This window comes from Leptinotarsa decemlineata, unplaced genomic scaffold (assembly GCF_025532065.1).
Source record: "Leptinotarsa decemlineata unplaced genomic scaffold, Ldec_3_MD MMD2_P_RNA_scaffold_9, whole genome shotgun sequence".
NCBI classification, from domain to species: domain Eukaryota; kingdom Metazoa; phylum Arthropoda; class Insecta; order Coleoptera; family Chrysomelidae; genus Leptinotarsa; species Leptinotarsa decemlineata.
The window spans coordinates 4,204,793-4,227,532 of NW_027412536.1; the positions used below are offsets into that span (position 1 = coordinate 4,204,793).

The following is a 22,740-nucleotide window of genomic DNA, read 5'->3' on the forward strand; positions in this document are numbered from 1 at the left end:
ATTAGAAATAGCCTACCAGATTGTTCTAATTCGAAACACATTATTGTATGTTCCATTTTCAAGCAATTAAACGGTTATAGGGTGAATAATAATAATACTAATCTGCACATTTGTGTTATTTATAAACAATACGTGCTCATAATTGCACTACATATTATAAAACAAAGTTCCCACCAATGGGTTTTCATAGGGTTCTCACCAATGAACGAAATTTTATCGATGAAAACACTGCCCAATCCGTTTGAGATATAGCAAAACAATTCACTACATATTGTTCTTCTTTTATAGATCAACAAAAACACCTTATAATTGCTTTCACTGCTTAAAATTTGAATTGATATCTTGGGAGTTATCGCAAAATCAAAACTGAAACGCGACAAAATAAATTCAAGCCATCACACAAACCGATGTGACATGCGTCATGAAGAACCGTTGATTTTGTTTTTCCTAGCGAATCAATTTTAAGGTTAAAATTGCATTTTTATTTTCTGTTGTATTTAGGTACATAGGTAGTTACCTATTTCAAAAATTAGTAAATTGTATTTAAAGTCATGTTTCAGCTTATTTATCAAAAATAAATTCAGAGTTATGAGGGCGAATAATGGAAGTCTGAAAAATTTGATGTATGTGTTTCAGAGTAACTTTACAGTACTACTAATTTCATTTCCATTGCAAGCTGAATACACACATATGTACTATCAGTATGTAAATAGAAAAGGACAATAGTGGAATGCTTCATTTCAATTAAAGGAGAGTTGGGAATTTGAAAATATGTGCAACTTGTAGACGGATGTAGTCTACAGTGTGTAATTGAAAAAATGGAATCGGTAAGATATTATTACATTAAAGGTAAGAATAAGTATCAAGAGTTCAAGGATATTGATATAATACTTACGAAATACTCACAGTAAAATTTTCAAAACCAAATTGCTTGGTAGAACGCCGTAGACTTTATATAAAGAAATGTGATATTTGTTAAAAGTGCCTTTGTTTAAAGGTAATTCAAAATATATTTCAAATAGCATGGGGAGTTCGCCAATTGATGTATGTCACTTAATCCTCGTGATAAAATTTATTATTAATTATCCAATACCTACAACTGAGTTCTTCTATACTGCAACGAATTATCTGCTGTCACTACTGATAAGTTGACGCCCCGCGCTAGGCGATGTATTGTTATGATTCCAACATTTCATATGTAACTACAAATGTCATTTGATTTATTAGTAATGTAGTATTAAAATAGTAATGAAGTATCGAAATAACGAAGTACATATTGTTTTGACAGAATTTCCCATAAAATGATTTCAACATTAGTTTCTCCAAACAGTGTACTCCTTCCTGGATTTTAACAAATTGAGATTATTCAAGGTTGACGTCTTCTCTTTCAAACAACTTTTTGATATACTTATTTTCATCCTCGTCCGTGCAACAGTTTTTGGGCAAACCACTGGCTTCTTGTTTAATTTGAATAAAATTTCGGTTAACAAACTATCTGACCCAGTATTTTTATTTCAACTATTTTACATCATAAGACCAAATTTCTTGTATATCTACCCGCTTGTATCTCATTTCTACAGTCTTCTGAACTTTATTGATAACACAGCAACCCGTTAGGGCTATCTCTTTTTCGATATACCACAGCGTTTGCATAAAATAAGCATTAACATTTTGCTTATTCTTTGTGGTAACATAGGATGGTATAGATTTGCGGGAAGGTGAAACTTTTCACTTGATGAGATCTGTCATATTGTTGAGACAACATACACTATAGGTGTCTGACTGGAAATTTTCCATATTAACAGACATATCCAAGGATACAAAGAACAAACGTCAACATATTTAATTTTTTTGTCACCAGTGACTTCATAATATTCGACAGTATTCCCTGTACGACTTCCGTTTAATAGTCTTGAGGAATTATCGATGTAGAGTTACAGAAGGATGCGAATTGATTAACGTAGATAGTTTTTTGTCTTTCAGCATTTCTCGAAAATCACATACGCACAGTTTTGTTACTTCATAACCATCAATTTTCAAATGCTCTACGCTTACAACTATTGCTTTGAACCGTGTATTCAGAAATTCCATAGGATTATCAATCAGCGGGTCGTATTTAAAACAGTGTTGAAGCCATAGTATCGCAGTCCTGAAACTGAAATTTGGTTGGTTTCGGGACAGAAATCATCGACTGTACCATCAGCATAGCTAAATATTATCTTAATATTACGGGCTCTCTCTTCCCGAAATCAGAAATTGTATAGCTATTTTTGATTGATTGTCTTTTTAACCGTGTTTATGTAGTACTCCAACGGTGTTTGACTTCAAAGATAATAATAATAATTGTAATTTATTGAACAAAATTACAATTTTGCTCAACTTGCTATCGACCAAAGTCCTTCTGCCCTCTTCAAAGAATGTTTTTAAATTTCGTTTGAGTATATAATCATCTCTAGATATAATCACTTGCTACTCAGAGTGTATCAAGAATATAAATTGTTTTTTTTAAATTTTGTATAAATCTCTCATTAAACAGCTGCCAACAGCTTCTGCTGTATTATTAACCCATCTATTTAGACTGTCTGTACCGAAAATTAACTTGAAACTTTCTTTTTGTTTTTGAATTGATGAAAAATTAATGATTTTTTACAGAAAACTGTCTTTGTCGATTGAGAGGTCCAACTTCTTTTTGTCTCCCGTGCTACATCCTGGAACTGTATATCTTCAGTATCTGGATCTCTTGTCTTGTTTTTTCCTTTCAATGCCAGATCTTTGCTGCCTTCAAGAGTATGGAGTGTTATACCTCCACAGAACACTGCTTTGTTATCAATATTTGAATCTACTACGTTAATCATAAAATAATGACCAATGGTCTTTGCTTTTCAATTATCTCGATAACAATGTTGCCATATACAAGCCATTTCTTTTGAAAGTGATGAATTCATTTTTCTGTGGCGTCATTCTAGTTTATGTTGTGTCATCTAGCGATCTGTTTTATTGAGGTTCTTTGCGGACTTTTAGACAAATTTTAATAAATGGAATCTAAACTGCTGAAAATTCTTCAAAGGTCTCAATCAGCACAAAATTGAGTAGTTTTTACCAAAAGGGGTCCATCTGTATTGTTTTAGGTTACTAGCATTTAATACATGGTAAAAAGTTTGTGAATGAAGAAAAAATAAGACAATAAAATTAAGTTTATGAATTCTAGTTTTTATCTTTACGACATATAGGAAGAAGAGGAGAAGATCCATGGCCACCGAGCTCACCAGATGTAAATCCATTGGATTTTTTCTTTGGGACCTCATCAAAAATTTCATTTGGCGCTGCAGGCTAGGTATCTGAGTTGAAAGAAGATTTTTATTATAATCGGTTTTTTCTTATTGGTATTATTATTCTTTGTTCTTCGAAGTATTATCGCAGAAAAAACTTTTAGTTTCTATTGACCAAGTATTCTCAATGTAATAGTAAAAAGTGAATAAAAAATACATCATTTAGTATTTACACTCCTAACTCACATTTGCAGGTATAGCATCTTGGGTTTTATCGTTTTAGTGAGTATGAGTTAGAGAATATATTCATCTTATAGAAAACGGCAAGAAGCTGCTGCTACCTGCTGGAATGTGAGCTAGGCATTACAAATAAAATTCCGAACTAGTGTCATTAGGGTTATTTTTTTAGTTTTTTAAACTCTAAGTCAGGATAGGTCAATTCAGTTCAGCTCAGGATAGATGTGGTTTATCAATTTTACAGAATTATATCATAACTATGAGGTGTTAAACTTATTTTTATAAACAAAACCGAAGACACTGAAAATTAGCAAACATATTTTTTCAATATTGGTGATGAGAACAAATTTTAATAAATGAAAAACCTGCAAACTTTTAAAAGGTCTCAATCAGCACAAAATGAAGTAGTTTTTACCAAAAGGGATTCACCTAGAAACTGTATTGTTTTCAGTTATTAGCATTTGAATCATTGTAAAAATTTCATGAATAAAAAAATTACAAAATAAAATTAAGCTTCTGATTTCAAGTGGAACATAATTTTTTATACACATTCTACTACTAAGTAAGTAATTACTTTTGAATAAATTTAACTTTTTTGTAAAAATAAAAAAAAATTAAAATTATTCGAGACAGTGAGGAATCGAAACCTACTTTATATGAACTTTCTGATTAGAAATTACCTCCACTATCACCTCTTTGAGTTACCTCCATGACTTATCGGGCACCCTGCATATTATATTCACAAACATTTGACAGAAAATAAGAATATTCAAAAGAGAATAAAATGTAGCTGTAAATTTACAAATTAGTTGAGTAGACAGACCTATTATGTATATTTCATACCCTAAAATCAATTTATTAACACATGGTGGATCAAGTGGTGGATGCTTCAAGGATTGAATTAATAGGGGCTGATATTTTTATAGGTTTATATTTTTCCTCTGTATTATATAACGACCTGGTAAATTTGTAACCCCTTTTTAAGGAATATAATTGCCTTTTTTTTATTTTATATGTCAAATAAAAATACATGATATATATTTATTTATGTTTGAAACAGAATAGAACCAAAGAAATATGTAGGTATGTCTAAGTCAAATTTTACTTACTAATCAGTAAATTTGATATAACCGAGTCACCATATCAAAATTAATTGTTTGTCACAATGTATGTAGCTATCCCCAAGATCAAAACACGACGTTGATTAAATAAAAACAAAACCAAACTACAATATAAATCTAATCCCATTCTTAACCTAATCAAACTCGGATCGGGACGGCCAAGGTGTGAGCGACATCTAGGTTTTGTAATAAGAATGTCAAAATCGGGGAAAATGATGTATAAAGCATCTTTCACTGGGGCTGTATTCTTGGATTACTAGCAGTTCTGATTTTACCTAGTTCCGCAAATCATTCGTGAGAACGATTATTTCCGTGTAATTCATACATAAATCGCAGATATCCAAATATCACTTTCAACCAGAATTGGTTGAAGAATAAATTGTGTCGGTATTTGAGAGAGGTAAACCCTCGACCATTATATAATAATCTATCAAACACTCTATTTTCTGTTTTTTATGTTCTCTCAACTATTGTAATAGTTGTGTGAAAGCATAAAAAGGCCACACAAATTATCATTTTAGTATTTTCAACATGAGATTCGAATATATGTTTTTTCAACTCAGAAATTCTCACTTTCAACTCGGAAAAAGTTGATTTGAATAAGGTCGGGTGGGTTTTAAAAGTTCTTATTTATAAAAATTCAAAATTTGCGCAGGTGCAGTTTTTCAATGGAGCTTAAAAATAATCCGACTGGTATATTATAACAGTACTCTACGAACATTCTTCATTGTATCGAAGAGACATCATATGTGTAAGAGGTTGATGTTAATGACAAACTTGCAATCAACATGCGGTAAGTTTTATATTATATGTGACAAATAAATACAAGAAAAAGCTATAGAAACTTGACAAATCTTGGAGTTCCCTTTAGCATTTACTAAATCTTACGCATCTTTAATTATTTTCCATTTCTCCACCGCAACTCTGTCCTGATCAGACATCTAAAATATTTTGATTATTATAAACAATTAATTATCCAAGTTATTCTTGCCTATATAGAATAAAATTTTATAAATGTACCTACATATATGAACTCATAACTTTCGGATTTCTGTCCAGTCTGAAAATACCTCCTTTCCCAATATGCCTTTTGTAATTCAGTAACAGTCTTCCGGTGTTTTCAGTGTTTTTCTATATAAAATACACTCAAATTATAACATATTTTTGGCTTTTTTGTCGATTTGCAATGACACATAAATAATACGGTTTCAGATCCTAAATTTCATGTGTAGTCAGAAACAAGCAATAAGAATTCCGGTTTTCGAACTCTTACTCATTTCTTATCACTGAATACATTCAACGAACTTTTCTTATCACCTATCCCTTGTAACTTTCTATTCAACACTGGCCATTAAAATCTTTTAAGATTTGTTCACCACCGCTACTAAATAGACTTCTTAACAGTGATTACCTGAAAAATATATTATTGTTGGTTACTTTTGAAATGAGACGATAGTGTCAATTGTCGTTGACCGCTTTCTACAAAAGTCATTTTTAAGTTCTAACGAGTCGTCGGAGGTTTCCTGAATTGGCGATAAATTTCTTTACTATTCGTTACTCCGAAGTGTTATCACCCACATTGGATGAAACAAATGAATGGATGATTATAATCGAATTAAACTACAGCTGGAGAAAACGAGTGACTTGAATATGATAACAAAAACAAGTCGTCTTTTAATCTTTTTTGTTCCAAATTTTTTGAGTTTTCATTTGGTTTACGTCAAATTCACAAGTTTTTCAAATGTTTCTCATGATGATTGTCCAAATAAATCTATCTTAATCTATGAACGTCATTGTTTCTGTCTGAATGAGACAATTGGTGATAACCGGATTTATTTATGTACTTTCTGGTAGAATTCTGTGCAAATCATATAATTCTTCTCATCTAAATTGTTCCTCTCACCATCGATTTGTATTTTGACTTTTGATTCACCACTTATCAGAAAACCGTGTGTCATAACTCAGTGATCCTATAGTACTGATGTCAGAATAGACGAGTTCTTGAATTCATTGAAGAGCCCATCAATGGATTCATTTATTGGTCCATTCGAAACATCTGCGCGTTATTCGACTCAAAATGGCTACAGACTGATAAACGCACAAAACCCTATTCATCAAAATTATATCGTTTTCTTCAATATAAGACAAGTATGAAAATAAAAGGTCTGCTCATTGAATTGTATTTGAAAATAAACCATCCGTATATGAAAAACTACCTATCGGCGGTACACAAATAGACTTGGAAGTTTTGAGGATGCCTATTTGAATAAATGTTCGTGCAGAATCGTACTTTTTGTTTACATTTCGTATCATTTCAAATTTAGCGCTATTTTTCTCCAATGACATCACTAACGTGGCGACCAAAATCTTTGGCATTTCGCAATTCCCTCTATACCTCTATTCCCTGATACTAACCTTAGGCCATGTTCTGTTTCCCATGTTGGTTAACCAAGCGATTCACCCATAATGATAATGATGGAGTGGTAACTGTTCGGTTGACAGGCGCGCCTGTCGACTCTGTACAAGGCTGCTTGAAAAAAGTCGCACTAAGGAATGACCGATTTTTTTTATAATATGTGTAGGGTATAGGAAAAATTTCAAGGTGGAGTGTAGGGATACAAATTATCAGTTTCTTCAGACGTACCAGTACTTGACATTTTGAAAATTCCAAACTTGAAACGTTACTGACCACTCCGAAACTGTAACAATGAATTCCACCAGCCGATTGCAGTGTAATCTGATTGGCCAGCGTGAGAAGACTTGTTTATTGTACCCAATAAATACAAATGTGCGTGATGCTCATGCTTTGATCGCGCATCCATCTTTGTTTGGGCTGCTTTGTTTGTTGGATCGATATAGTTTAATAGGGAACAGTGAAACAGAGCGGGGATATTCTCGCAGTATGAGTTGCTGTTGGCAACTCTGTATTTTGATAGATGCCAGACACATGTTTCGCATTAGTAATTAATGATCGAGTGATTTATAAATGAATTGATATTGATTAAAAGTACTATTATGTCAAAAAGTCGTCAAGTTTGATGTCATCATGATTTCAAAATATATAGGGAATAGGTGAATAAAAATTTGTTGAGAACTTTATTTATATTTAAGAAAGACATAATCGCTCCTTAAAAACTAAACTATTTTGCGTGTATGCGGGTTCTTCATTTCCAAATAGGCTAGCTATTATTCGTTCTTAATGTTTTCGAGCATTTCCAAGTTTGATATCTTATCAAAGCATTTTTTAATGTTTACAGAAACAAAATCCAAATCAAAGCTAGTTTTACGCGTTTTGAGATGGTTAGGGGTAGAAATAACGTCAAGATGAAATCCTGTCCCCCCTAATAATAATCCTAAGTCCGGCCCTGATTCGTGTTATACGATCACAGCCTTCCATTCTGGAACGGGAAGGATTTTTCAAATCTTCATTCAGAGGCCGGTGTTCGAAACCATTATATTTTGTCCGGATATGAAACTCCTGTCCTACCAAAACCGCTCTTATTTTTACTCTTATTGTTTGAGAAAACATCTGAATTTGGACGCTTATTTTGGTCCTAGATATTAACTATTCGCCAAGTTCTATTCTGAAAGTTAGCAGATCATTATTATTTCTTTTAGTAGCAGATTTAGTCAGATGAAATAAATAGAAAATTAATTTCATGGTTCATTTCTTGGTTTTGAAGAAAGATCTATAATACTCAATCAAGATCTACTCCGCCCATATTTTTATTGTACCTACTCACATCTTTGAGGCAAGTGACTTATGCCCTTTGCCATCTTTTGACAAAAGATTTAGGTTGTACCCCAAATGCTGTTGATATCATCATCACAGATTTATTATCTATCCATTATCCATATTTCTATCTTTTTCGAAATCCATCTCTTCAATCCTGCTATTCATTAAAATGGCAGTACCATGAATATTGAGGACAAGTAATTGTCCCATTGAAGAAACGGTACCGTAAAACCGGGTTACTTGACTCATAGTGAAATAACCATTAGGTTTAGCGACATCTAGTTGTCACCACTCAATTCGTCACACATTTAGGAATGGTATAGCAACACTGGTATTCAAATACTTTTTGTTACGTTGGCTATAAGATTCCTAGAAACCCTGGTGTTGGTAACGCTTAGATTTTGTTTTGAACTTTTTGAAGGAACCACCTGTTGCTTTTAACAACACTTACGAGGTTTTCCCAAGATGGCGCTATTCTGAATTGTTCGAGTCCCCGCTGAGTCAGTCAAATTAATTATTATCTGTCATTGTCAAAAAGAATTTTCAACTTTTGGTATTTTGAAATTGATATTTTTTGTCATCCCAATCTTTACATTGTTCGCATTTTTTATTATAGTTTTCGTTCGTTAGTTCTCAGTTATTTTAGTTTGGTTACATTTTTCAGTAGTAATAAGGAATAGTTTTATATAGTGTATAAGGATACTTTTTGTAAAATGGGACAATTCTGTATTTTGTGTGAACAGTGTAAAAATTCGAGTAATCATCTGTATTCAGTGCCAAAGGTAAATGAAACATTTTATAATTACTGTCAATCCACCACGGATAAACTAAGTTTGTATCAGCCTACACCAAAAACCAACTTCATATTTTGAATAATCCTTCACCCTTTCAAATCCACCTTCTGCTACTAGAGTATCATTACTTTCTTAATCATAATATCAAATTGAAAATAAACATTCACTTATGCTTTTTTAATTTTTTTTTAAATACAACTTAATACCTAGTTGCAAGAAAAGTCTACTCATAGAATCATAGATACCTACAGATGAATATTACAGTATGCAGAGAGATTTATTGCATTTCTACAGAATTATGAGAAGTAAGTAAGTTTACAGTTACATGAAATTTAACATCCATTTAAAATATCATGATATTAATATCAGCATAAAATTTAAAACTAATAAAAAAATAAATCTATATCAACAATTAATAAATCATAGATTAAGTTTGAAAATCACTGACTGAGTAGGGCTCCATGTCAAACAAATAGTTCCCCAAGCCTAACAGAATGTTGTATATTTTTGAAATCTTGTGGAAAATTATTGTAGAAATCGAGGGTGTTGTTGTATTGTGGACTTGTATAAAGAAAATTTATTGGGTGGTTAAAAGACTACTCATGTATGATGAGAAACCTAATGCTCTCTTAAATATATACTCGTAGTAGTTGATTGCATATAGAATTCCAAGCAACCAAACAGTATGCTCTTTTAACTTTACTTGTTCTCAATTGGTGATTTGAATGGTTTTATTTGTGCATTGTACCTGATCAAAATCTGTAATTTATAGGATGAAAACAAGAGGAAACTGTGGATGGATGCTGTTAGGAAATATCTGCCTGATGGTGCTTTTATTTGCTCAAAGCATTTTCCCATCCATTTCATTGGTGAGAAAAAACTATTGAAGGGTGCCAAACCATCATGCATGTGAGTATTCAGTTTCTACAGCACTACCTATAAATCCTATCAAAGATTTGTATATTTTTTCAAGGTGCACTTATAGAGAAGTACTTAATTGTACGAATTTCAAGAAAACGTGCACCATTTCCAGAACCAGTTTACTAATAATTTCTGTAGTTGGAAAGTATCCGTTGAATAAGGTATCAAAAGCAAATTTGATCACATACAAATCAAGAGAGAACACTTGGTGTTATCAAAATGATAAATATCAAATTATTCATATATGAAATGATAAATAACCCCTTCTAGCTTTACCTATCTACAAAAAAAGGTTCTTTTCAACCGGCTGTTCTCTAACGGTAACCCTGAGAAGTTCGCAGTTGGAAACAAACACTCTATGCCATTCATTTCTCTTGAAGATAAAAGATTGTTGTTGTTTTCAGTTCAACTCAAGCATATCAATGTCCTTTTACAAATTTCATATAAGGCTCATAACGGACTTTAAAAAGAAAGTTATTGATAACATAATATGAGAAGAGATATTTATGTAACCATTATTTAATTGAATCATGTTGAAAAAGGGATATGTTACAAATTGTCCAAATGTGTGGAGTTTAGTTATAACATTTCATATTATTTTTCATTTCAATGATCGCAACTGCTGTTTTGTTCAATATTTTACATCATATTTTCCCTTGATACCTTTCATAAAAATACATCATTATTCAATACGGGCTAATATGTGCTAATATCATTCTATAAATAAAGGGGTAAAGTTGAAGAACATTTTCTATAAATGCCTGATTCACAGAAAATTAACTTCATTAACTTTACCCTCTATTTTCTGATATCTCATATTTGTCAATATCTGTATAAGCTTACTGCTTACACATGGAAATAATAAATACGTTGTCATTATAAACAGCCTCTTCTGAGAACATAATAAAAAAAAGCTGTATCTTTTAGAATCTTCTTGTGAGACGGTTATAATTAAATGCCAGTAGGAATTTTAAAAAAAATTAATGAAAAAGTTGTTATCGAACAAAGGGTTATATTTAGCTTAGAATCGCACGTTGAAAGGTAAGATTTCGTTAATCCCTGTTCGCACAAGTTTCGACTTCTGAGGGCTGCCGTTCGTAGGGGAACGACAGCTGGTTTACAGAAAAACCAATTTTAACAAATACCATTTTAGTTTTTTGTCCATGTTTATTTACAGGGATCTCAATTTATTCAGTTTTGTTTACAATAAATTATGTAACAAAGAAAGCTTGTGCTGTAACCACTTATACTACTACTCCTATAATTATTATAGACACATTTATGTGTGTTTAATGAAGGACAAAATTAAAGTAATGAAAAACATTTGCATGAGTAAAGAGTGAGATTCTTAAAAATATTTTCATCATCACAGAAGAAATTGATTTTATCAGAGTAGTTATTTTCAAGTCTCAACATTTTAGATGTTGGAGATGGAGAATGATACCCATAGTTAGTTAAGTGATATGGTGTAATAAATAGCTTTATTTGTCTGATGGACCTTCGTGGAACGTTGAAAGTTATAGGGGAGAGAATTTCCGGACAATCAATGAAACCAGATATAATTTTGAATTGATAAACTAATGATTTAGTGTAACTTCGATTCTGAAATCAGCATGAAATATTTCTAAAATCGAACTGAAAGTATAAACCCATCCTGTCTAATTTCGTAATAGTTAGTTTCCTGGCTTTGCCCTGATCATTTTCAGTAAAAATATTTGACTGCAACTGAGACAATCATATTCAGTTGTGTTGATGAAGTAATCTTAGAGAATAAAGTTGATACTGAAATTAGTTTCAATGAATATCTTATGAGGAGTACTTCGTCAACGCCGCTGACTGTCGTAGTTGCACTTGAAACGTTTGGAGTTTACCAAAGAAGACAACAGCAAAACCCAAAAACCAACCAAAACATTGAAGTCAGTCATGAAATCATACTACATGAGCTATTGAAAATTGTTGATGAAGGATGCTGAAATTTTCCCAGATTCAAAGATTGATTTTCATTTTTTTATAACTGGTTTTATTTTTCAGTTTGCAGTTGGATTATCCAGTGGAAAAAACTCCGTTTGAAACATGAACAACTGAAATACTTGAATTCCTATATTTAGTTCTGTGATCAGTTTTTTCAAAGAATATTTGATAAAGCTTCTGCCAAATATCTGATAAGGATTGTGTGATTATTTATATAGTTTTATTAATTTAATTAAATAACATTTATTGATCTAAAGGGTAAAACATGTTTTAGACAAGTAAATTGATGGATATATAGCCGTTACTATGTGGTAGAAGATCATTATGAAAAATTTAGATTTTAGACAAGTTCTATTGTGAAATTGACGTGATAGTCATTTTTATAATAAAAATAGGTATTTTGATATTTTTTATTTCTCAGTGAAACCGCTCCTGAACTTCCACTAAACGTTTTTCCTAGTCCATCCTGTAGTATTCTACCCGATTCACACTCTGTCACAAAACATCCATTGGCAAATTCTAGCAGTATTCAACTAGAGAATATTCCTAATCCCATTTTGGTTTCAAATACTTGATGACATCCAGATTGAACCAAGATCATTTGGAGGTGATAATGTTCACATATCCATAACAATTCCAATCAACTTTGTTGATATCATTTTCAGCATTTTTGGGATGATGAGAGCTGCAGGTGGATGCAATACTCATCCCAAGTCAATTCAAGTTGGACAAATATTCCGCCTAATGTCCCTCTATTCTCTGATAAAACCGCCCAGGGAAAGTAATGTTAGTGGAGGAGAAATGATGAAATCTCTTCTTCATATTGGAGATCTGAAAGAAAAACAGCAAAAATTTATATTCTATATTGAAATAGAAAAAACTATCTCCGAAATTGAAGAGGACTTCTCAGGTATTGATGAAGCTTTTGCTTATTTCTGTGAATATGTTGCAAAAAAAATTAAAGGCAACACCAAATGTGGAGAATGTGTGGATTCGATATTGGAGAAGGGAAATGAAATATTCAATTCCCTCATAAGAAACAAGAGCAGAGGATTTTTAACATTACCATCACAAAAAATTAATAGCTTTCTTCACGATGTTGAAGCCACAATAATATCAGGTGTTTTTGAGAGGGAACTTAAAAGAAATTGCTTTCCAGTAATTTTAATCAAATTGTCAAATTTTTCTCCCAAAAATATTGTAGGTTGTGAACACCACAAGGAAGAATTGTTAAGAGAGGCACTGAGGGCATATTTGATCTCTAGATTGAATATCTGCTGTGCTAAAGAGCATAATGAAAGAGCCCTCGAAAATAAAAATTTAAAAAAATACAATTTTCTGTGAGTCAAATTTCGAAAAATCTGAAAATATCTGTTGAGATGTGAAACTCTCATCAGATGTATGTTTTTTTAAAATTTGATTGAATATTTTCAAAAAACTACCATCATAATTGATGATCACATTGTTTGAAAAAAAGAACTCTTTTACACACTCAATGTAAAAGGTTGTAGTGAGCAATTAAAGTATATCAGAAGACATTTTGTATTTGTATTCTAAAAGACGCTAATCTACTTTCATGCAGTCTGCAGAAATTCAACCTACTGTTCTCTGAACATTACGGTATTTTACTTTTCGTGGGAACCTGAATATAAAAGAAATCCCATCACAAGGAAACTGGAAGTTAATTTACCACTGGTAAGGATATTAAATACAATTTCACCTCAGACTGATAAAAAACTAACTTAACTTTTGAACGGTTTGACGTAGAAACATGAAAAAAACGTTTGGGGGCTATTACCGATACTATTTTTTGAAAAATTTGAAATTTTAATTGGCATGGGGGTCAAGTGTCAAATTGATCTATCAGTGATGACCTGCACATGCAATCATTGCAAAAAATATGACTCAATGAAATCAAATTAAAATAATAATAATGGAAGATATTTGAATTAAACTTTGTTCAATTTATGCTGGAACTGTAAATTTCAATAATTATGAATACAGAAATCTTATAAACTTTAATATACTTTTACAGACAATAAATAGTTCACATTCTTTCTGAACCAAAGAAGTTATTCAATACATCTGATGATCAACGGAAGGTAATTGACCATCTTACATCTATTGTAAATTAATAAATTTTGCCTTGTAATTTCTCTCAAGTTATTTGCAGAACCCAAAGGCTTGCATGACGAGTTCAAGGTGGGACTGTAGTGCTATTTCTCTTGAGTGATTTTCTGTACTTAACGAGATGTGTATGTATAAGAAAATCAATGTCCTGATTCATGAGTAGAACTGCTAGGTGTGATACACATACATCCATAGTCACTATGAGTAGATGTATTTTGGTTGAATATCTATTAGAAAACAGCTGTGTTTCTACTCATTACATTGTTCTTCGTATATAAACCGCTTATTCCAAATTTTATGCATCAATGAGGAAACTTTTTAATTATTAATTAAAAAAAACGGTTAAAAGTTGGTGCTTATCAAAATGATCTCTTAACAGGTAATCGAAAAGTTCGACAAAGAATTCACTGGGAATATTTCTTTGTAATCTAGTGAATTATTCAGTTTTTCCATTCCAATACCATACTAAAAACATGTATTCAAGTATATAATCTTTATACTTACCACCTGTTTTGCGGAATTCGTTCAGATAAACAACCAATGTCAACTACATAATAACATCTGTCAACATTTCTTGAGTTGAAATATCAAGAAATTACACGAAATTTCTTCAAAACTTTGCTTGGGTTGAAACTTCAACTAATAATTCACCAGAACTTGGACACTTATCTTTCAATTTAATACTGACAATTCGTCAATAACACTTAAAACACAAAAAATTCATTAACTCACTTTTTAAGTTATCCTAAAAGCACAGTAGGTATGAAAAATGAATGTGGAATTAAATATAAATACAAATACACCCTGTGTGGTCTTATGATTACAGTTTACTGTAATGACTGCTTGCGCCATCTGAAACGGCGTAAACAGCGTTGATCTCTGCTAATCAAGTTAGCCATAAATCCCTCATTTTACCCCAAACTTTTGCAGGTATGAGTAGATGCACCAGGGTTTTTAGACATCTTAGTTGGCTATCATCCTGACGTGTCATTTCTTACCTACAAAACTGATGTTTGATGAGGTCTGCAAAATTGTGTTGTTGTAGTCTTAAGTATTTACACTACATGTTTACTAAATATATTTGCTACAACATACATTATCATAGCAAAGCTATATTGAAAAATTTTTAGATATTTTAACACACTTTTTTTTTTCATAAATTTTTTATCAGAACAATATGCTTAGATTTCGTTTTCTAGGTTACTTTGAACGCGTTCAATATAGATGAAGCACCCTTAGAATATGTTGGAGATATAAAACTAGATAAATTTCATTTGGTTCAGTTTAAAGTGAAAGCTCTAGTCGATCACTATGTAGGAAAGGTTATTTCCATTGATGACTTTAGAAACCAAAATGTTGAAATTGCATTTTTAAGAATGTCGCCTACAGTGAATTATAAGTTTTTCTGGCCTCAAGTACCGGACTACGGAGTTATACCCATTTCTGCATTATCAACAGCTCTACCAGACCCCCAGATAAACAGAAGATGGGCCTTTTTGTTTGGTGCAAATCATCTTCGCCCATATCTGATAAGTTTACATTCATTGTTTTCTGAGTAGTTCAATTTTTTTCAAGTACAATTATTGCCAAATATTAGTTTAGTTCCGTTTATATTAGGTATATTTTGAAGGAATACTGCTGTTTTTTCATGTATGTTTTGTTACAATGAGTGTCTTAATACTGTTTGTGAATAATAAAAGAAGTGAGGAGCCAATTTCGTTGTTTTACCATAGGCGTGCGCTCATATAAAAACGAAATTTAAGGTTATTATAGAATATTTTCTGGTAAATTACTTATAACCAATAACAAAAACTAAAAACAATAATAACAACAGCGAATAAACTAAACACAATATCAAATTCCGACCGTTTATTATAACGATCCAATCCTTCGATACTACAACACTGAACACGTTGGATGAGAATCTCATCCTAAAAGCGATTGAAGGTCCCCGGCAACTCGGGCTGATCACGTGGTAAGATAGCCTACTGGTTGTATTATTCTACTGTGCCTATATTATCTATCAACTTCATGCAAATTGATCCATAATACGAAAAATGTGCTTCGTGTCATGACGTCGGGTATAAAGTGAAATTCATATTTTTTATTTCGATACATTTGGCGTGGACATTTTTAAAAGCACATCATTACATGCAAGCCAGAAAATTGTATGATTTCCGTGCTTGAAATATTCAGTGGAGTTCCCTTTCTATGTAGTATTGGGAATCGTATAGTGGGCTCCCATTACAAAAAAAAAACATTAATGAGGTATCTTTTCAAATGTCCCTTTCACCACTTTCACTAATGAAGCTATCATATTTCTAATGTAATTTTTGATAGAATGACAAAGGAACATTATCTTCTTCGTCTTCGAACTTTTCCTCGATGAATTGTGAAAAATGAATTTAATTTATGCCTCTTAACTAACAATTCTAGAAAATCACATTATTTTCATTTAAAAATTCCACTACTGCATATTCCCAACATATTTCTTACATTTTACGTTTTTTCTTAAAAAAACATGTACTCATCTCCAAGTGCCAATTTAGATGCAACACTTCTACACTCTTCACACAGTAAACAACTAGAGAATAGTGTCTAGTATTCTGTGATTCAACCGAGTTGAAAACCTGGAGTATGTTTAATACAAATGGGCTTTTTACATGTTTCACAAACATTAAATGTAGTATCAGTCCTATACAAATACTATTTTGCACCTTAATCACACTTTGAACAAGTGGTCACAATTGTGGAAAACGGTGCTGAAAGGGATAAGAATTGAATATATTCTTTATTTTATCTTATTGTGTTCATGCTCACATCTTGTGCTTGAACTATGAGGTGAAGACAAAAAATGCAAATTTAAATTTTCCAAGAGTTACTATTCAGTTCCCCAGATACATCTTCAGATAATGATGATATAAAAGTTAGAGGTGCTATAGGTATGTAGAAAAACCCTGAAGAGGCACGAGCCTATAGCAGGGTCTTAACAAATACACCAAACAAATTGTAAACTACTAACCAAAATAAGTGAATAAACGTGAGTACTACTACTAGGTATGTAGATGAATATGAAACATTATTGAGATTTTTGTTTTTTAATATCCTGATTATTATTAATTTCAAGGAATTCAGATGCAAAAAGGAAAGAAAAAAGAAAAAAAATCCGTGCAGGAAGTGCCGCTTAAAAGAGTAGGAGAGTTTATTGGGGACGTTTGCATTTTTTGGATGCAGTGGAAGATTAACGGGAGAGTCGATTTTTCCCATCCAGAAGTGATTGATGAAAGTGATTCAAACCAACGGAACCATGAGGATCCCCATGAACCTGAAAGTCGAAGGCTTGATGCTGCACCATTTCGAGTCCCAAAAAAGGAAAGACAATCAATTTGTCCATTTATTTAAGAGTTAAAGCCAGTTTTTCTGCAGGTATAATAGGTAATTCGACTCTGTTACAGAAAGAAATTCCCAGTTCCTCTTCTACAAGGTTTAACACTTATGCGAATCTTTCACGGGACAATCTACAATACCTTCTGAACGTTTCGTCTTAGTTAATGAGACGACTATTCATTGTTTGGAAAAAACCCACGTTTTGTCGATTTTTATGAAAGTTACTCATTTCTTTTCTAAATTTCGTATGTTTCCAGAAAATATGGTCCTCCTCTTCATTATTTTCATTTGTTCAAGAATAATCAATACAATCATTTTTTCTTCTTTGGATTCGTTCTATGATGATACACTGGGACACTGTCCGTCCGTACGTCAACTGAATAGAGAAAACATTAAAACGCCGCGTGAAAAGTTTCACGACCCTGCCGACGCCATTGGGACGAACCCGGTTCCTGCTGGGCGAAAAACACGTCGCTAGGAAAATATACTTTACACTGCGGTGACAGATGAGTAACTGATTTTTTCAGGAACCGTATCCTGTTACTAACCTGAATAACGGGACAAATTGTAACCTTCTAGACAAACGGAACACGACCTTACTATAATTGACAGCTACACGTCAACATTTGTGAACATCAGTGACTTGTCAAACAAAACATCAACACATATGCAGAGTTTTTGTATTTACATTTACGTTAAAGTGAAATCATTTTTCAAAGCTGGCATCAAGTAAAATGAGAAGGGCTCATGGTGGTAACTATTACCAGCCCCTTTCCCAAGATTCCAACGAAATCGAAGATGAAAATAATCGAATGACTCAAGAACTACAAGAGAAAATTGGTGTTCTGAAATCTTTATCTATTGATATTGGGAATGAAGTGAAATATCAAGACAGATTACTTGGAGATGTTGATGATGACATGGATAGAACTAGTGGATTCTTGGGAACAACTATGAAAAAGGTGTTGAGGCTATCCAGAGGATCTCACAACTACTATATTCTGTACATGTTCTTATTTTCAATAATTGTATTTTTTATTCTTTACTTAGTCATTAAGTTCAGGTAATATCTCTGCCTGTAAAGTATCTTTTTAAATTAAATGTTGAATTGTTATAATTCTTTGTACAGTTTGGGTTTCACATTATTTCCACAAACAATACTTTTGATTACTGATTGCCTTCAGAACTCAACACTAAATGTTGTAAAAAGCTATCTCAAATGGCCATGCCATAAAAGAAGAAAACTCTTGATGAAAATCTCAGCTGAGACTTCAAGATATACCCTTCGCCCTCACAGTCTCAGCTGAGAAGTCTAGATATAACCTAATGTGAATGTCAAGTTTCAACCTAATTTGACGTTATCATCCTTGGAGAGTTGAGCTTTATGCAAATCCTGGATTGATCCAGGTAATTAACTCTAGGTTATATAGCTCAATCAAATACTAGCTATTTTGCATGAATACACCCCTAATAAAAAAAATCAACAACAAATTATTGATGATTATAATTTAGGTATACTATTTATTCTTGCCTTTCACTTTTTTGTTTTATGGAGCAGGCAAGTTTTAATATTTTAACCTCCTATAAAATGAAATATGGTTTTCACAAAGATTTGTTTTTTGCCCAATGATTTGTCCAATATATAGATTGGATGATACATCCACAATGATAATATAATACTTTACAAAATTATCTAGAAATAGAATTATTATAAGACAAATCATTTTGTGACACAAACTTATCTACTTATCTTTCAATTGTAAATTTTTATATTTTAATACAATTATATTGAAGAAGAAAATAATTCAAGTCATGAAATTATGAAACTACAAAAATTAATTGGAGCTCCAGGACGACTTCATTGATTCCAGTGGCGCATTTGCTTTTTCAGCTGCAGGAAAACCCAGAAAAACCTGCAGCACCACATCATCTGAAGGTCTTGATTTGCTATCGTCCTCTCTTTCGTAAAAGAAAATGTAGCTTAATGTAGGGTATCTCCAGAGGCTCCAATATATTCAAGACATCGCCAGAACACTTCGTGATACGACTATCGTCAAATTTAAACCAGTTTGTTTCATTCCTGAGCAATGAGTAATAATGGCCAGATTCAACGCCAGAACCACAGTGAACAATGACTGAAACTAGTTTACTCACAGTGTTCTTTGATTGATTTTAAATAGTTTGATATAATTTTCAGTTCGTATTTGAGTAATTCATTAGAAGTTGGCAGATCACAACACTAAATGGTGTAAAAGGCTATCTCAAATGGTCATGCCATTAGAGAAGAAAACTCTTTTGACCAGGTTTCATTTGATGAAAGTCACAGCTGAGACTTCAAGATACACCGTAAGCTGAGAAGTCAAGATATAACCTTTGTTTTTGCAATCAATGCATATACCACTGATGATGTCTGCCGCAGTAGCAGACAAAATGTTTGATACAAGTTCCATTCAAATACGGCCTACCAGTCTGGATTTTGTTCTTGTTAATACTACAGAATACTTAGTTGTTAATATAGCCTTGCTCATATTTCCTATCTGAAGAATGAATTTGATAAAAGGTTAGATATACCTTCTTTTCTATGGATGAGGGTTGGACTCAATATTTTACAAATCTACGTCATAACTATCACTTGATTTTAGGGTTTACTTATATACTATCAGTACCTATCAAAACCAAGTTTCAATCAGTTCCATAACTTTACTACACAATAATGACATCTTCAAAGCTCTAAACTCCTCACCAATATTTTCACAGATTTAATTTGACGTCATTAAAACCTCTGCCCCCGTAATCTGATCCTTTCAACTTGTCAGATAGTTTTGGATACGATTCATCTCCTTCGTAGACTGCCACTCTTGACTCTAAAACTCTCCATCCACCTTTCCGAGTCCAATCAGATTTATTATATTTGAAATAGTAGGTGAACCAGTAAACACCAACTACTCCTAAAAATATTTTGCCTGTGAAATATCTGATAGAATATGCTCTTTGAGCCCCAACAACGGGTTCGATTGCTTTTGCCAACTGATCCAGTGGCCACCTATACGCTCTTCGAATGGGATTATAGGTAGCCTTGTACATTTCAGGAACTCTCCTCGGTTCATTGGGCGATAATTCTTGATCTTTCAGCCATTGTTTACGAAAGGTTCGTTCAGCATCAGTCATTCCAAAAAGTCGTTCTCGCTCATCCACATATCGCCCGGCGATGGACATAGGTTTAACACCTCCAGTATTTGAAGCTTTTCCCATTTTTATTTAAAAATGAGAACAGATTAGCTTCGTAAATGAATAAATTACGTAATATATATATTTACCACTAGCTACAAATTTTAGGCTAATGTCATTATATTGTCATAGTGAATGACACTCGACAGTCGGCAGACATGGGACAAATTAGACATTTGACTTGCACCATGGCTGCTCCCTTTCCCTCTCAATTGAAACTGGAAAACCATTTTTTTTTTATTTAACTCGTCCACAGCAACCTCAATGCACATTAAGTTGAGGTTTTTTTGTAAATACCAGAAAATCTGTTTCTCTCTGTTTGAAATCTGTTTTTCCGTTAACCAGCTGTCGCCCCCTACGGACGACTAGTCTCAAAAGTCGAAACTTGTGGGAGCTAAGGACTAACGAGATCTTACCTTTCAACGTGATTCCTAAAAAAATTTATGCTGTATATCGCAATCGGGATAATATTGAAAATATGGATAATCGGTGCTGGTCGAAAATCATCTTCAAAGTATCAATAACGTTTATAAAGCGTAAAAACGTCGTTTTATCTATTTCGAAACAGTAGTTGTTTACAGCTGATTCTCGGCCTCCCCCCACCACTATGACGTATTAATTGCTTTTTTTATTGGTTGTTGTTTGGTGAAGTTTTTTTTGTTGTGCAGTGAAGTCAAGGCGTTGTGACCTTGAAGTGTCTGGTGCATGGATCGTTCAGATTTTTTTTTCATATGAGATTTTGTGTGTTTATGTGTGTGTGTGTGTGTAGGAGAATGCACGGTACAGGGTTTCATCATGTGCTTGTTTGTCTATGTACAAACATACGTCTGCATACTTCGAAGATCCTCCAAGTAATAAATGCTCCATCGGTGTTAGGGCACCAAGTTAGTAGTGGAGTGACGTCACAGCAATAACCGTTCAACGGCTAGAGAGCGACATGTTCACTCCACGACGTGTGGCAGAGTAATGCGTATTCATCGGTCTGCCCTCACCTCTCCCGAAGCGATGAAGGTTCGCTCTAGCCCCGCTATCGATGGTGACACAACGGCAGCCGAGGACCGTCTGCCTAGCGTCTACCCTCTCCGAGACCGCAACGACCATTGCTTGCTCGTACCGGCAACTGTTATCGCATCAAGTTGGGAGATGGGCTTGGCTGTGACGTCAGGCATCTCTAGTGGATAGCAACTTGCAATGTGAATCTTTAACGGTTTCATGGTGGGGGTGACTCACATTGTTTAATATAAAAGAAATGCCTGGCACACTATGAAATCAGTAGACGAATATATCTGCAGCAGTTAGCAATTGGTAGAGTGTTATTCAGTTCGTAATAGAAGGAAGACGGTGAGTGTATTTGTCTGTTGGAAATTGTTTATATTTTCATATATATTTTCATCATGTCCGTTTCAAAAGTAGACTTGAATAAAATTAATAATTTGATTGTACAGGAGGTTGAAATACTAGAGCAAAAGGCCTTATCATCATTGCCAATTGATGAAGTGTACATAATTAAAAATATGTCAACTTATTCTACACGATTTGGTAAATCAATTTTATTAACTTTGCAAGATGTGAGCAATGATAAATTATTTAAAACATGGCTACCAAAACGTATTTCGTTGCAATTCAGTGATGACGATATATCTTGTATCAACTCATCAGGTGGTAAATATACGATGATGTATTTAGGACAGAGCCAACAAAGTTTTGCTGGCATGAAAACGCGATCTCTAGTCAAATTCAATATGATTGAATAATAGTAATAATTTATAGTGAATTTCTTTAGGTCATAGCTTACAAAGTTTTTTTGGTGTGAAAACGATAACTCTAGTCAAATTCAATATGATTGAATAATAATAGTAATTATAATGAATTTCTTATTGTTTTATTAATATTCATATATTAGATGATAATTATATGGAAATATAAACATTACTAACTTAGTTGAA

The 22,740-nt window shown here is 32.8% G+C and overlaps 4 protein-coding genes and 4 long non-coding RNA genes across 12 annotated transcripts in view; 4 read left to right on the top strand and 4 right to left on the bottom strand.

Moving 5' to 3' along the window:
• The window catches only part of LOC141480469 (uncharacterized), a 29,042-nt gene extending 25,382 nt beyond the window's left edge, over nt 1-3,660 (top strand). The window contains exon 2 of the long non-coding RNA XR_012464362.1: nt 3,231-3,660. This is a non-coding gene — a long non-coding RNA (uncharacterized lncRNA). The remainder of the gene's footprint in view (nt 1-3,230) is intronic.
• LOC111503797 (tripartite motif-containing protein 2) overlaps nt 1-4,776 on the bottom strand; it is a 117,127-nt gene extending 112,351 nt beyond the window's left edge. The window contains exon 1 of one of the 2 annotated variants that reach the window (XM_023158208.2): nt 4,616-4,776. The gene's annotated coding sequence lies outside the window, so the exon portion shown is untranslated. The remainder of the gene's footprint in view (nt 1-4,615) is intronic. The other variant, XM_074170470.1, reaches the window with a different exon arrangement.
• A 636-nt stretch (nt 4,777-5,412) lies between these two features.
• Nucleotides 5,413-7,092, bottom strand: LOC141480471 (uncharacterized). The gene is made up of 2 exons (XR_012464364.1): nt 5,652-7,092; nt 5,413-5,568 (listed from the first exon to the last, which is right to left on the bottom strand). It is a non-coding gene; the product is annotated as an uncharacterized lncRNA (long non-coding RNA).
• Nucleotides 7,093-8,708: 1,616 nt separating this feature from the next.
• On the top strand, nt 8,709-12,851 carry LOC141480468 (uncharacterized). 4 transcript variants are annotated; one of them, XM_074170477.1, is made up of 4 exons: nt 8,709-9,145; nt 9,930-10,066; nt 12,471-12,656; nt 12,715-12,851. In XM_074170477.1, the coding sequence occupies exons 1-3, from the start codon at nt 9,077-9,079 to the stop codon at nt 12,622-12,624; spliced, it is 360 nt and encodes a 119-aa protein (XP_074026578.1). In that variant the 5' UTR covers nt 8,709-9,076; the 3' UTR covers nt 12,625-12,656; nt 12,715-12,851. The 4 variants fall into 4 exon arrangements, with proteins under 4 accessions (XP_074026578.1, XP_074026577.1, XP_074026576.1 ...); XM_074170476.1 differs by having other exon boundaries at nt 12,471-12,801; XM_074170475.1 differs by lacking the exons at nt 12,471-12,656; nt 12,715-12,851 and adding an exon at nt 10,131-12,455 and having other exon boundaries at nt 8,710-9,145.
• Nucleotides 12,214-15,140, bottom strand: LOC141480470 (uncharacterized). Its single transcript, XR_012464363.1, has 2 exons — nt 14,684-15,140; nt 12,214-12,880 (listed from the first exon to the last, which is right to left on the bottom strand). It is a non-coding gene; the product is annotated as an uncharacterized lncRNA (long non-coding RNA).
• A 16-nt stretch (nt 15,141-15,156) lies between these two features.
• Nucleotides 15,157-15,893, top strand: LOC141480472 (uncharacterized). Its single transcript, XR_012464365.1, has 2 exons — nt 15,157-15,200; nt 15,379-15,893. It is a non-coding gene; the product is annotated as an uncharacterized lncRNA (long non-coding RNA).
• Nucleotides 15,894-18,168: 2,275 nt separating this feature from the next.
• On the top strand, nt 18,169-18,683 carry Bet1 (Blocked early in transport 1). The gene has a single exon (XM_023158213.2). It carries the CDS (start codon nt 18,301-18,303, stop codon nt 18,631-18,633), a length of 333 nt encoding a protein of 110 aa, XP_023013981.1. The 5' UTR covers nt 18,169-18,300; the 3' UTR covers nt 18,634-18,683.
• A 1,563-nt stretch (nt 18,684-20,246) lies between these two features.
• Nucleotides 20,247-20,935, bottom strand: ND-B17 (NADH dehydrogenase (ubiquinone) B17 subunit). Its single transcript, XM_023158212.2, has one exon. It carries the CDS (start codon nt 20,816-20,818, stop codon nt 20,318-20,320), a length of 501 nt encoding a protein of 166 aa, XP_023013980.2. The 5' UTR covers nt 20,819-20,935; the 3' UTR covers nt 20,247-20,317.
• Nucleotides 20,936-22,740: the final 1,805 nt, after the last annotated feature.

Bases quoted from the DNA above. Each gene is read 5' to 3' on its own strand.
- LOC141480468 (XM_074170475.1), top strand. From the start codon at position 9,077: ATGGGACAATTCTGTATTTTGTGTGAACAGTGTAAAAATTCGAGTAAT. The intron at 9,146-9,929 runs GTAAATGAAACA...TGTAATTTATAG, and splicing joins ATCTGTATTCAGTGCCAAAG to GATGAAAACAAGAGGAAACT. The intron at 10,067-10,130 runs GTGAGTATTCAG...TATTTTTTCAAG, and splicing joins GGTGCCAAACCATCATGCAT to GTGCACTTATAGAGAAGTAC.
- Bet1 (XM_023158213.2), top strand. From the start codon at position 18,301: ATGAGAAGGGCTCATGGTGGTAACTATTACCAGCCCCTTTCCCAAGAT.
- ND-B17 (XM_023158212.2), bottom strand. From the start codon at position 20,818: ATGGGAAAAGCTTCAAATACTGGAGGTGTTAAACCTATGTCCATCGCC.